This window comes from Ochotona curzoniae, unplaced genomic scaffold (assembly GCF_017591425.1).
Source record: "Ochotona curzoniae isolate NIBS_2020 unplaced genomic scaffold, NIBS_Ocur_1.0 contig_3819, whole genome shotgun sequence".
In the NCBI taxonomy this organism is placed as follows: Eukaryota; Metazoa; Chordata; class Mammalia; order Lagomorpha; family Ochotonidae; genus Ochotona; species Ochotona curzoniae.
Window position 1 is genome coordinate 21881221 of NW_024466004.1, and position 14601 is coordinate 21895821.

The following is a 14601-nucleotide window of genomic DNA, read 5'->3' on the forward strand; positions in this document are numbered from 1 at the left end:
CTCTAACAAACATTGGCAAGCTTTTATTTTATCAGCTCAGATAAATGACTCCAGCTAATACAATATGGGATCCCATATGAATTTTTAGACTAAAGTCATCTGAACATGACCTTTTTCTCTTTAAGATCTCTGACATCATTGTGCATTGATCACACACCTGGAAAAGCAAACTGCTCAGTGCTTTGACAAGCATGCTGCTTTAGCACAAAACTGATAGAGGATTGAAAAATGCTCTCCTCTCTGTCAGCTGGAGGCAGATATAAGGGGAAGTCCATGGTACTATCTATGATTTATTAGACCATTAAAAAACATCCAAACAGTGGAAGTAGATGGCTCTTGTATTTCTTCTAATCCAATGCCCTAGTTTAGCTGGAGCCCTGAAATGTGTAAAAAATCAGCTGCCATTGACTGCACATAGATAACCATTAAAATGGCTGACTTCTTCTATCCCCAGACTCTCAATTATCTAAGAGCTGCCTTTTGTGTGTATAATCATTCCTAAGGAGACAGGTCTTTAAAATAAGTCTTTTCTAATAACTCTTTGTGAATCAGACTATGGAGAATAGAGTCTGACATCAAGATATGATCTTACAAGATAAAAGCACAGAGAACAGACATGGACAATCAAGGAGGAATCATCACGATAATAGAAAAATATGAATGGTGACTGAGGCAAAAGACTCCACATCTGACAAGAGTGAAATGAACATGCTTTTGCCTCTCAGAGCTTCAGAGTGAAGGAAGAATAATGCTGTTCTTTTACATATGTGTGAATAAAATAAGAAGGGATGCAAAAGAAAATCAAATTTCTAAAAAAAGAGGAGGAGAAAAAGCCACTCTATTTCCTTCTTGTTCTGTTTTAAATTTAGAGTTCTGCACACATTTCTGCATTTATGTGTATTTCCTTTTCTTACATTATTTTGCATGGTATCATTTTATAGGTATAGGGATTCCATTTTCCACCTCTCTTCCCTCGCTTCCCATACCCCTTTTGCCTATGTTTTCCTCATATTGTTAGAATAGCACTGTATAGTGCAGCAGCAGCTGCAAGTCCAACATGCTGCTATTTAAGTGTATCATGGCATTAAAGGTATAGGCAACGGTAGTCTAGTATGCTATTGTCAAGGTGTGTTTAACAGTTTCATTGGAGTCCTCCTTTTATTCAGAAGTAGAAAATCACACTGCAGTGTATCTTCACTTCCCTGTGTGCTAGTCTCTATTCTACAGTGCATCTATGAGAATATGTGTATATACATGTTTACTTACATATCTATTTGTTCTATAATGATATTTTGATTCAATGGTTAGCTTTATTTTATAGCTTCATTCTATATGAAGTTAAATATCTTCTTTAGCAATACAATACAGGCATGTAGCTGCAGATATATTTTTTAGTTAAGATTAATTATCAGGCCATGCTTATCTTTACCTAAGAATATGATCACTTATAATTAAAATGAGCTGCTTTATTTAATAGTCATTTCCAAATTTTTTGCTTTTAACACTGTCTGGATTGCATGCAAATAAATGCACAACCAAAATATTTGTGTCTTGGAATATAGCTGGATAAATGAAGTTGAACAAAGTGTTCTAGAAGAAAGATTTACTTAAATAACCATTTTCATGTAAATAAGGCTTAAGCTTTTAAAAACTGTTTAGAGGCATTAAGTGAGACGGGATGGAGAAGCAGAATCAGTATTTATCTAAATCTCTATCCCTCTGCAGTTAAGAGACTTCAATCTTTCCCAGCTTTTCCTTATATATGATACTCTACACACAATTGTTGTGTTAATTCCTTTGCATTTTAGGGTAGTACTTCAACCCTAAGATTTGGATTTTCTAAAGAGTTCATAGCTGTATTTTGAAAATATTTTGAAATGGTCTGTTTTGTGAAGCTCAATCCTGCTTTCCCTCATCTTATGCTTGTATTTTAAGCCTCTTTCTTTTTTGCTGCTTTAGAACATGGCTAATTTGCCAGATTAAGCATATTAGAGGTCCTGACTAGATACTATCCAGGAAGAGTACCACAGTAGCAGTCTAGCATATTTCAAAATCACACATATATGATCTAGAGCTCAGGGATATTAATATTTATATGAAAATTATTGAATGATATTAACTTGAAGTAGTATACATTAAAAAAAGGTTATATTGAAACATTTGCTAAGTATCACTGATGGCCTAATTGGTCCCATATTTTGTATGGAAAACAATATTTGATTTGTTTGCAAAGCAGAGTTACTGAGCAAGAAGGTAAAACAGAAAAAGAGATTTTCCTTCTGAAGATTCATTCTCCAGGTGGTTTTAATGGCTAGGGCTGAGCCAGACTGAAGCAGGACATGGAACTCCATCTGTGTCTCCCACGTGGGATGCAGGGGACCAAGCTCTTGGGTCATCTGCTGCTTCCCCAGGCATGATAGCAGGGAGAGGGACCAGAAGTACAGTAGACAGAAAGCAAACTGGCACTCTGACAGGAGATGCCCACATTATTGGCATAAACCTAATTGTCTCCTGAGTGTTAGCTACAAATATTCTTCAAGATTTTTAGACTAGAAAATGCAGTGAAAATCATAACTTCTTACCTTGTTGGGGGAAAGAGCTGAGTTTTAGTGCAGCATTCAATGGACTGAGTTGCTACCCACTGAACACAATGATCTAGGGAAGTGTAAATGCATAATAAGAATGATGCACAACTATTCATGTTGTTATGGAAGCTAATCATAATCAGAAAAAAAAAGGATCATAAAGTAATTGATTAACAGGGCCCGGCGGCGTGGTTTAGCGGCTAAAGTCCTCGCCTTGAATGCCCAAGGATCCCATGTGGGCTCCGGTTCTAATCCCGGCAGCTCCACTTCCTATCCAGCTCCCTGCTTGTGGCCTGGGAAAGCAGTTGAGGATGGCCCAAAGCCTTGGGACCACGCACCCGTGTTGGAGACCTGGAAACAAGTTCCTGGTATCTGGCTTCGGATCAGTGCAGCACTGGCCATTGCGTTCACTTGGGGAGTGAATCATTGGACGGAAGATCTTCCTCTCTGTCTCTCCTCCTCTCTGTATATCTGACTTTGTAATTAAACATAAATAAATCTTAAAAAAAAGTAATTGATTAACAAAAACAGTCAGCATGATGGCTGAATAGGAAGCCCTGGACATTCCTTCCACCATATGGACGCAAATTCAACTAATGTACTAGTTCCTTTGTGAGAAATCCAGAAGAGGGGAATGGAAGTGTGGGACCTCCTGTGTTTCAAAGTAGAAGGAATCCTGATGACATCCCTCACCATTGTTCCTCTCCCCATCAGGATAGTACAGTAAGAATGGAAAAATTCCAGTATGGAGTTCTTTTTGGGGAAAGTGAAAGAGAAGGCTAAAATTTGTTTAGCTGCAGATTTTGGGGGACTGCCTGAGGGACTGACTTCTGCATCTAAGCACTGACAAGAGAGCAAACAGCACAGTTTAAATGAGCATGATCTCATACACTGCAGACTCATACTGTGGGTCTGCCTCAAGAAAATGGAACATCTTTTGGACAAGAATAGGAGTGTGCATCCAGTATTCTAGATATTGGAGGTGTTCCCATGGCAACTTACTCCTTTTCCATATGACCCAGGGTACATCAGATGGAAGGCTGGTATAGTGTGGCAAGCTCAGATTTAGGGAGAAGAAAGAGAAGAAAAGTGTAGGAGTTGCATCCAATATTCTTACTTTTTGCCAAGGCTTATGAGGACTAGAGATGTGTCTTTCCCAAGGTGGAGAGAAGAGGCATACTGTAAAATCTGAAAACTCTTGAGGACACAAGAAAACTTGATATGTTGCAGGAGCTGCATAATGTCTGCAGTACTACAGACAGCAAAAGGAATTATGATTTTCTAAAATGAAAATGAGCAAATTACTTTTAATTGAGAATTTCGCATGCACAAGTTCAAAGAAGTTGCATCTACAAACCATTTTGCAACCTTTGGCCACACTGACTTTAAAAGATCTTTCCTTGTTCATAGTCAGTTCCAAAACACAGGGAGAGGAGATTACATATATTTTTCAAGTATGCAGATGGCATCACAAGTTTTAACATGTAAGAAAAACAGAAATCATGCTCCAATCATGGAAACAAAATAAATCTCCAGAAATCATCTTCAGTATAATACAGGTATATTATTTATCTGACAGAGAATTCAAAATAATCATCATGAAGATGCTCAACAAGGTCAGAAATTTAGCGCATGAAGAAAATAAGAACTCAACAAAGACAAATGAACCAATGATAAATTTGGGAGCTAAAAGGCAAAATATCTGAATTGGAAGATTTTTTAAGGCGTTCAACAGCAGAGTTAATCAAGCGGAATAAAGAATCAGCAATCTCAAGGACAAGCCATCTGAAATAATCCATTTGGAGATGCAAAAAAGAAGAAATAACAAGAAAAAATACAGAAATGCTGAGGGATTTACACAATACCATTAACTGGATTAGTACATTGATTATGGAAAGCACAGAAGTAGAAGAGAGACAGAGAAACCAGAAAAAGCTTATGTAAAAAAAAAAAATAATGGCTGGGGACTGAAAAGGTAAAAAGGAAATGGACATCCAGAATCAAGAAGCTCTAAGACTCTAAGTGAAAAATTCCAGTCTGAGACTCACTATAATTATCAAAAGACAAACACAGAGAGAATTTTGAAAAATGCAATAGAAAAGTGAGTTATCACATACATGGATACTCCCACAAGAGTATTTTTCCCCATAGAAATTAAGTAGTTACGAAGGAAGTGGTGTATGTATATGAACAAAAACATGGCAAAAACACTGTATCTGACAAAACTTTCCTTCAAATATTATCAAAACCTGAATATTTTCTAAGATAAGTAAAAGCTGAGGGAATTCTTTGGACCTATTTTATATTAAATGTTAATGGGAATTGTTTAAGTTGAAATAAAAGGAAGCCAGACAATAATGCAATAATGTTTTTAAGGGTAGATATGCAGACAAATATAGATTACTATAACAGTGGTAGATAGATAACTTTTCATTCTTGTAAAGAAATAAAAGGCAAAGTAATGACAACTGTGAAATATGTTCATGATGCCACAATATAAAAAAGGTATTATTTTTTACATCAGTAACAAAGTATGTGGGGGAAATTAAGAGTTTTACATATTTGAAGTTATCAGATTAAAAAAGATTGTTATAACAATAAAATGCTTAATGTATATCACATAGCAACTACAAAATATTTATAAAATGTTAAACAAGAGAAATGAACCAAAGTATATCACTAAAAAAAATTAATACAGCATAAGGAAAGGCAGCAAGAAAGAAAAAACTGGAAAGGGGTATAAAGCATGAATCAAGACTATTAAACACTCACCTAGCCTTTGGCTGTGAATGGATTAAACTAATTAAGACAGTCATTGAATAATTAATTAGAATTAACTACATTCTGTTGAAGAGATTTTCTTTAGATTCAAGAACCTAAAGTGGAAAGTAAAAGGACAGAAAAGGATTAAATAAAAATGGTAACTAATAGAAAAAGAGGAGTTACACCACAAGAAAGGAAGCTTTAAGTCAGCACTGTGACAAGACACAAAGAAAGATGTTATACAACAATAATAGGATTGACCTTCTAGAAAGAGAAAACAAGCATGATATGGATATATGCCCCGATATCAACATATTATGAATATACATATTTTCAGCAACATGCTATATATGTATATACATAAATGCCTAGTCTCTACATAAATGCAGTAAACAATGACAACACCGAAAGAAGCAACAGTCAACAATATAATACCAGCAGCAGATTTCACTGCCTCAGTTCAATTAGGAGTAAAAAGTAATAAGGAGGTGTTGGCTTTGAGGCATAGTGGGTAAAGCTGCAGCCTGCAAAGTCAGTATCCCATACAGGCATCAGTTTGTGTCCAGGGAATGGCCCAAGTATCGGATCCATGTCATCAACATGGAAACCCTAGATGAATCTCCCAATCCTAGCTTTGACCTAGCTGAACCCTTGCCATTGTGATTACCCGGCTAGTGAATTAGTGGATGCAAAGATGGGAGACTGATTGAGCCCTCCTTTTTTGCTCTGATTCTCCCTCCCTCCTCTTATGTAACTCTCTCAAATAAAAAAAATAATTCTGAAAAATATAAGAAGGAAGAAAAGATTTGAGCAACAGATCAAATATATCTCATAAATATATATAGATTCTCTATCCAACAGTGTAAGAGTGCATATTTCTCAAGAACATGACCTTTTTGTGATAGATAACATGTTAAACAACAAAGCAGTTTAATAATTCCTTGAAGATTGAAATCATACCAAATATCTTTTCTGACAATAACTGGAATAAAATTAAAAACTGGTAACATAAGAAAAAGTGAGTTATGTACAAATTAAGTCACTGTTGAATAATCAACAAATCAGGAAGAAATCAAAAGGGAAATCAGATTTGTTGAACAAAAAAAAATGCAAACAAAAATACCAAAATTTATACAATGCAGCAAAAGCATTTCTAAGGAGAAGCAGTAAGTGATTATAAATGGGACTGCATTTTAAAAAGAGAATGATTGCGTAGCTCAGCACTTACTTTGGGGATGCCTATTGTGGTGCAATGGTTAAAATGTCGTTTCAGAGATCTATGCCTGGTATTGGAATCCCTGGGTTTGTGTTTCCACTTTGGTTTTGATTCAACTTCCTGCTAGTGACTGCTCTGGGAAGAAGCAGGTACTTGGGTCTCTGCCACCCACATGGAGATTTGGATGGAGTTAAAAGCTCATGCTTTAGCCTGGCTCAGATCTAGCAACTGTGGCTACGGCAAAGTCAACCAGTTGACTGATGAGAAGTAGGGAGAAAGCAGTTCAATATCTCACTCTGCCTCCTAATTCTAGCTTCTTCTCCATATATACCCCAGAAGGCCGTAAGTGATGGTTTGAGTCTTTGGGTCATTGCATCCATATGGGAAACTTGGATTCACTTCGCAGCTTCCTGGCTTTGCCCTGGTATGGTGCTGGTCACTGTACGCAATTGGAGAGTGAGCCAGCACAGAATAACTTGCTCTTTCCATGTCTCCACTTCCCAATAATAAAAATAGAACAAAAAGAAGAAAAATGTTAATGAATTTAACATTATCCTGAAGGAATTAGAAAAATAAGAACAAACTTGCAAAAAGTTAACAGAAGGAAATGATAAATATCAGGGCAATAGAAACAGAAAAACAGTGCATGGTAGTCAGTTGCTTCTCTTTGTGATCATGAGATTTAACTGGATTTTTGGCATGCTGCTGAAACTCAACATCAAGAGTGATATATCACATAGTCCTAGGCCAGGAATGAATCGAAAGCTAAAATTGGAAGTACAGAATTTCTGTGAATACTGACTGCTTTTTCAGAATTGTGAATCCTCAAATCACATCTCCTAAGGTGGAAATGTTTGTGTACTTCATAACTCTTTGGGTTTTGGGCTAGGCTGAAAGTCTCAAACACATACAGTCTTGCACTGTGTGTCTGAGCTGAGCTCTGGGTTATATAAGTTACAAGGTACCAGTGATTCATAGGTGTTCACAACACTTTATTTGGGCTCAAGGTAAGGAGATGGCAACCAGTGAGACCTTGTAACAACTCTGATAGTGCTGGTGAACAGCAAGCTTTTGAGCTTCTCAATTCATTCTCTATTTTGCACCCTAAAATCATCCAAACTATTTTCAATTTAAAATAAATTGAATAAGATAAGAATAAATTCCATTCTCATGTGTTAGTCCCTGTAGGTTATATTTATTTCTTGGGACATTCTAATCTGCATTACTTCAACCTACAGGATAAAGAGACTGATTTGTAGAGAGGTTATATATATGTCATATCTACTATTTTTAATAACAAAAATAAATTAAGCACCTGTTGAACTCTGTTCATCCAATATGTAATTCAATAAAGTCAAAATGAGTGGTGTATTGCATGGTATTCACAAGAGAATATGGATATTTCAGTATATAAAAATGAGTGAGTATAAAGAGTTAGTGAAAATGTAGTAAGATTGAATGCTTTATAGAGTATTTATCTTCAGCTATTTGGATGTTCTACATCTTGAGTTGAGCTATTTGGCCCTGTTGAGCTCCAACTTGTTTTGTCTTTATTTTTTTTAAATAAAAACAATTTTATTCCTACCCTAACAACTCTTTGAAAAGTTTGGAGCTGATGCAGTAAAAAATTATGAGTAGTAGAGAATATTATAAGGGAATAAACAGGGCTCAGGAATTAGAAGGCCAGGGGTAAGTCTCTCATTTCTGTGAATGGTGGACAAATCCACTAGTGTTGTCAGACATTATTATTCTTAGTTTTCTCGGTTCTTGTAGAATGTAAAATAAGGCGGTGTATATGACCACAACGTGGAAAATGTAGTGTGCTTATGCAAATGACAGGTGTCCCTACCTGTTTCTTTTGGATGCCTATGTCACTCACCAAGACTATTTAGAAGAAATGGCCATAAAAAGAAATTTCCAAGTCATTAGGGCTGTTCATATTGCCAGCTTTAATGTGCACCAAAATTAGTGCTTTGGAGCTGTAATTATACAGATTGACTCTCCATGATGATCAAATGAATCAGAAGTTCTTTATTTTAAATGTGTTGCAATAAAGTCATAGTAAGAACCAACCACATCATTAAGTTGAAAGAATTTAGCAAATTGGCTGATCTCTGGAGGGACACATATCCTTTCATCTTTCAATTTGCCTTCATCTGATGTTTCTAAGCAAAATTTCCAAACTAGTGCAGTAGGCATCTTCACAACACAGCATTAATAATTCCATACCATAATTCAAAAATCTATTTCTTTAAAAAACTGTGTTGTGTCTTGCTAATCATTCCTTATTCCTAAGCTATTGTGTTTTTGAAAAAAAAAATCACAAACAACATATTAAACCAAAATGCAACAGGAAAACAAACATTTTAAATTCGATAAAACATTTCAGTGCCAGGAAACATTAAATGTATTTATATCCAAAGTATGAGATGAATTTTCTGGTGATTTTAAAGAATTTCTTTTTTCACTTTTTTAGTCTCTGGGATTTCTCTTACTTCCTCCTTAAGCTTCTTCCCCTACACTGGTTTCCCCTGTATTATTACAATAGTATACTCATTCACAGTCATAAATCCATCATTCTGCTAATTAAGTATAATCTGACATTGTAGACATGGACAATAGCATAAAATTCAGCATCCTGTTATCAAGATACAATTAATAGTTTCATTGGGAGTCCATCTTTTAGAGTAAAGATGTACACTGCATTGTATCTTCACATCTGGATACGACAGTCTTTATTACATAGCTACTATACATCTCCTTAAATGAAAAAGCTACAAAACAAATTCAACAATCAGAAGAAAAATGTAAATATACATGGTATGAAGTTCAATAACATGATACTAAAAGATTAATGTGTTGCTGAAGAAATGAAAAAAAGAAAACCAAAAAACCTTCTTGGATAAAATTGAAGTCATTTAATTACTGATTTAATTTTAGTCCTTGTTATAGGTCTATTTAGATTATTAACTGCTTTCTGATTCAGTTTGGTAGATTGTATTGTCCAAAAATCTATCCATTTCTGCCTGGTCTCCTGATTAGTTTGGCATGCAGTTGCTTGTAATAGTTTCAAATATCTATATGTATGTCTGAGCTTATCTGTTATATTTCCTTTTTCATCTCTGATCCCTTTTATCTGTATATCTCCATCTTTTTTTTTTTGTGCTAAGTTGGATGAGTGGAGAGTCTATTTTGTTGATTTTCTCAAAGAACTAGCAATGGTCTCATTAGGATTCCTCTATAGGTCAACTGATTCTTTTATGTGCTTAAAGAGCTTTTAATAAGAAATTGTATTAAGAAGGCTAACGCTTATGAATTCAAAAGCGAACAATTACTTGAACTACTGGTCACAATGAATATTTCGAGCAGACATTTGCATACCTACCTGAGCATAGGTTGTCTTCATTTTTTTCTTCTGTATTGGAAGTTTTCCATCTACAGCCAATTCAATCATACAAGGGTTGCCAACTGGCACTGTGTAGCTAGAAAAAAAGCAGAAGAAATCACTCTTGTGTTACTGGCAAACACAGAGTAACTTCTCACTTGGATAGTAAGTACTTGTCAGTGAGAGAGATACTTTTTGGATTATATTTATGTTGAAACATGGTTTCAAACAAGTGTGAACATTTTCAGATAGGAAAGGAAAAAGTTTCACTTTCATTTTTTCTAACACAGAATTCCCTTTTCTTTCTCTCCTTTTTCTAAGAAGAAATTTAAATCCGTTCAACGTTTAGCCCCTAGAAAACAAAAAATAGCTTTATGTATTAAAGTAGCTTTCTATCAATTTTAAGTACTAACTGTGGTTGACATACAGTTTCAGTCATTTAGAAGACTGCTGGACAAGTAACATTAGCATTAAATGACTCTAAACTCCTTAGGTAGAAATTTCCCAACTCTGGCCTACAGGAAAAATAGAAATGGAAAAGAAATGAAAGGCCTCTTACCCCTGAGCAGTGAGATTACACTGTGATACAGTTATCAGAACTCAGAAAGCATGTCACTAATGTACTGGCTGGTACTGCTTCTCAGAGATAAAGAAAAGTGTAAGGTTAGGGGAATTTGTAGAATGAATAGAAATGCTCAACACACAACTGGAAATGTATAATTTTAGAATGTGATCAGTTGAATAGGCATGGATGCATTTTGAGGTATTTGAAATCTTATTCATGGGAAGGAGGGAGTAAGGAAGAGAACGGGGATGTCACCGTGTTATTAGAATTGCATTAAATGTGTTAAATACTAATGAGACATAAACACATCACTGGGTTTCCAGGAAAAACAACAAATAATTCAAAGGCATTTCCATTTGTAGCAAATACTAACGACATTGTTATGAAGTGGGTGAGTTTAATTCTCATTTTTGTTTACTCCTGTTTTATAAATGTTGGATCCTGAACACATCTAAATTAATTTTTAATTTTAATCAATATACCCAGTTTTTCCAGATGTGAGGAATTTCACAAGGTGTAAAATTTTCACTGCTAACACCAGGGAAGCTGGCAGATCAGGACAGCTGGTCATCTTTAGCATCAAAACAAGAAACCAATCTTATAGAATACTGATCAAATAATTCACTAAAATAATTTATTGTTAAATGAATGAGAAAAACAATCAAACTTAACATAGGCTACCTCCTCTCTTTTCTCTTCATAAGTTAAGAATGATAGGGTCCTTCCAATAAATCAACTCACTCTTTCTGCCTTTTCTGTAACTTGCTGAGCTCATTTCTAATTCTAATTCTGATTAGACAATTACGATATATTCTTGAACTCTAAGATTTTCTCATTTCTGTGAACTGTGTGTTGTTGCCATGGCCAAGTGGACATGTGTAACTGCTTACACTGAAGATGGAGGGAACTATTTCCAGATAATACACATGTCATTTAAAAATCAAATAATATCCCTTTGCTTCATCCTGAGCTTGTAGAAGTAGAAAGTAATACTGCAATTCTACAAAGTCACTCTGTCTGCTTTCTGTTATTCTCCCCTTTCTTTCCCTGACCCTTCAACAAATGTTTGACTCCACTGCCTGCTTACTGCTTGTTTGACAACTGCTGCTCTTACTCGGTGAGCTGTTTTCCACATAGATTCTAATCACATTCATTTTTATAATGACTTTTACTTGCTTATAGACCAAAACTGTTTCAAGAGAAACAAAAAGCTTTCTCAACAAGCCAGACACTTTGCCTTGCAAATCATTAGAGAAAAAAAAAAATCTAAGTGCATATCCCTTACACTTCTCAAGTATTGCTGAGGCCAGCTGAATCTAATGATTTAAAAACTCAAGGACCATATTTTGAGATAATCCATTGACTGGCTGAGTGATCGTAGGCAAACTATTTAACCTTTCCCCCTGAAGTGTGAGTATCTGCAAAAGAGAGATCATCATTCTTAGCTCATAAATGGCTAGAGAGAACCACATTGTCTAATGTACATAGATCATTCAGCACTAATGTTAAAATTCAACTTAAAGTAATTATTTGCTGAGCAGACAGCGATCTCTAAAGAGATTTTTCTGAAAATAAATTACATAGTCAAGTTGAAGTGTTCATTTACTTCAACTAATATTGCTTATAATAGTTTTAAATACTCAAGTTCCGTTATTTTAAAAACTAAAGTTTTATCAAACAGTTTTTTTCCAAGATAATTAATACCACGTTTGCAGATCTATACTCCTTAGGCATCCTAAAGAACAGAGATAGAATAATTTGGTTCAGAAAGTTTATAAAATGTTTAGCAGATCATGCTCCAACTAGAAGCTTAAGAAATTTCAAAAGAAGAGAAAGATTATAAAATATAATAAGTGAATATCTGGCTGACCAACTAAGTAAATTAAACACTTTATATAATTTAATGTTATCCAGCTCCTAAATAAGACTCGTAGAATAATACATAACATGGGAAATATGTGAAATAGAAAAATAAATGATTTGAATCACACAATGTCATTTTGGTGAGAAAGTATATAGAAGTAAAATTAGAACTACTTCCACAATCTTATTGGCTGCTATCTCTGTACACTAAAAATGATGATTTTAAATTTATCAAAGCTTGTGTCTTAAAATTTTTGATTATTGAACACACAATATTTTCCAATTTTACCTCTTTTGACAAAAACCAAAATTTTATGAAACATAATCAATGATTGGATAATTTATCGTTATTTTTCTGCTGCTTTCCTAGTTCACATGTTTCATTTAAAGTACACTTGTTTATTTTTTATAAATGCATCTTTATTATTTTTAGTATCTGTTGCTACTAAACTCACAGATTACATTTCACTTCTCCCTTGAATAGTAGGGTAATTACAAATAGAATTTTATATTGATTTTTCTTTCAAAGTTATAAATATACTTCTTGATTATATATGGTAATTTATTATTGATATGAAGTCATTCTAAGTACAGGTGAGTGGTGCTGTTATTACACTTCCTCTTCTCTTTGGCAGCTGTAAGAGCTTATCTTTATCTGTGATAATGAGTCTAGGCATGAATTAATTACTTTTCCTATCAATCCTTACAATCAAGTACCCTTAGGATCTCAAGAATTATATATTCCTTTAATTTTGGAAAATTTTCACCTCAAATAATGCCTTGTTGGATATCTCTATTTCTAACATTTACATTTTTGGAGGCCAATAATATATATAATAAATTTTGCAATCATGCTTTTACTTTTGAAAAAAATATTTTGATTTCTCTGGCAAGTATTTTTTGTGTAGTTTATTATTATCTTTTATGATACACTTCCATAGGATCAGGGATTTTTCCTTCCCTTTTCCCAATTCCTTTCTCCTGCTGATTTCTCCCATATTATTATAATAGTATGGTCCTTCAAAAACAGTCACAAGTCTGTTATTCTGCATTTAAATGTATCTTGACATTGTAAAACATGATAAAATGCCCAGCATCCTATTATCAAGATATATTTAACATTTTCATTGGCAGTCCATCTTTTATTGAGAGTAGAGACGCATACTGCAACATACCATCACTTCTCCATATGATGGAATACAATTTAGCCATTAAAAAGAATATTCTTTTTCTATCCTTTCATTTTCTGCATATCTTTGTTAGTGAGAGTTATCTCCTGAGGCAACAGATAGATGGGTGTGTTTTTGACTCAATCCACTAATCCAGGACTTTCAACTAATCAGTTTAAGCCATTTACATTCAGCACTAATGAAGATGTAGCAATCTGGTCCTATTATTTTAGCAATGGGTTGTTCATTGTTTGCTTTAGTTTTCTGTTTTTGTTTCATTGGGACATTGTCAACATTTCATGTTGGTTTTGATAGTTGCTTTTCCTTTTCTCTGCCAAGAGAACATGTTAAAATATCATCTGTAGGGCAGATCTGGGGAGGCAAGTTCTTTGAGCTTTTCTTTATTGTGGAAGAATTTTATTGCATTTTCACAAAGAAAAGCTTTGCTGGATATTGTATTCTGGACTGACTGACCATTTTTTTTTTTTTGCTTTGCATTTAGAAACTAGGATATGTCACTCTATTCCCTTCTGGCCTCTAGTCTAGTTTCCTGTGAGAGGTCAGCAGTGAGTATGATTGATTTTTTTCACTTGTATATATAAGGATCTTTTTCTTTTGTTCAGTTGAAGAGAGCTTGATTATCATGTGTTGTGGTGAAGATTGATTTTGGTTAACCCTGTTGGGAGTTCTGTGCCCTTCCTGTGTTTTGTTTCTCAATTCTTTCTCCAAATTAGGGATAATTTTTCTTTATTATTTTATTGAATACATTCTTTCTTCTTCTATTTTAATTTTGTGATACGATTCCATAAAAATCAACAAAATCCACAAAATCAACAACAGGCATAAAGGTAAAAAAGATTGCAACATCATGGAGTTAAATATCATGCTACTGAATAACCAATGTATCAATGAAGAAATGAAAACAAGAAACCTTCTTGGAAAAAATGATGATACTGCATGACCTATGAGTCAGTGAAGAATTTACTAAGAGAAAAGAAACTATTTTGAAGAAATGAAAATAAATGAAAACAAAAATATCAAACCCAAGGAGTTGC

At 34.4% G+C, this 14601-nt stretch overlaps 1 protein-coding gene across 1 annotated transcript in view; it reads right to left on the bottom strand.

The window, feature by feature from the left end:
* The window catches only part of EYS (eyes shut homolog), a 1254974-nt gene that overhangs the window by 193362 nt on the left and 1047011 nt on the right, over window positions 1–14601 (bottom strand). Inside the window, 1 exon segment of the mRNA XM_040983150.1 lies at window positions 9950–10046. Coding sequence (XP_040839084.1) covers window positions 9950–10046 — 97 coding nt within the window.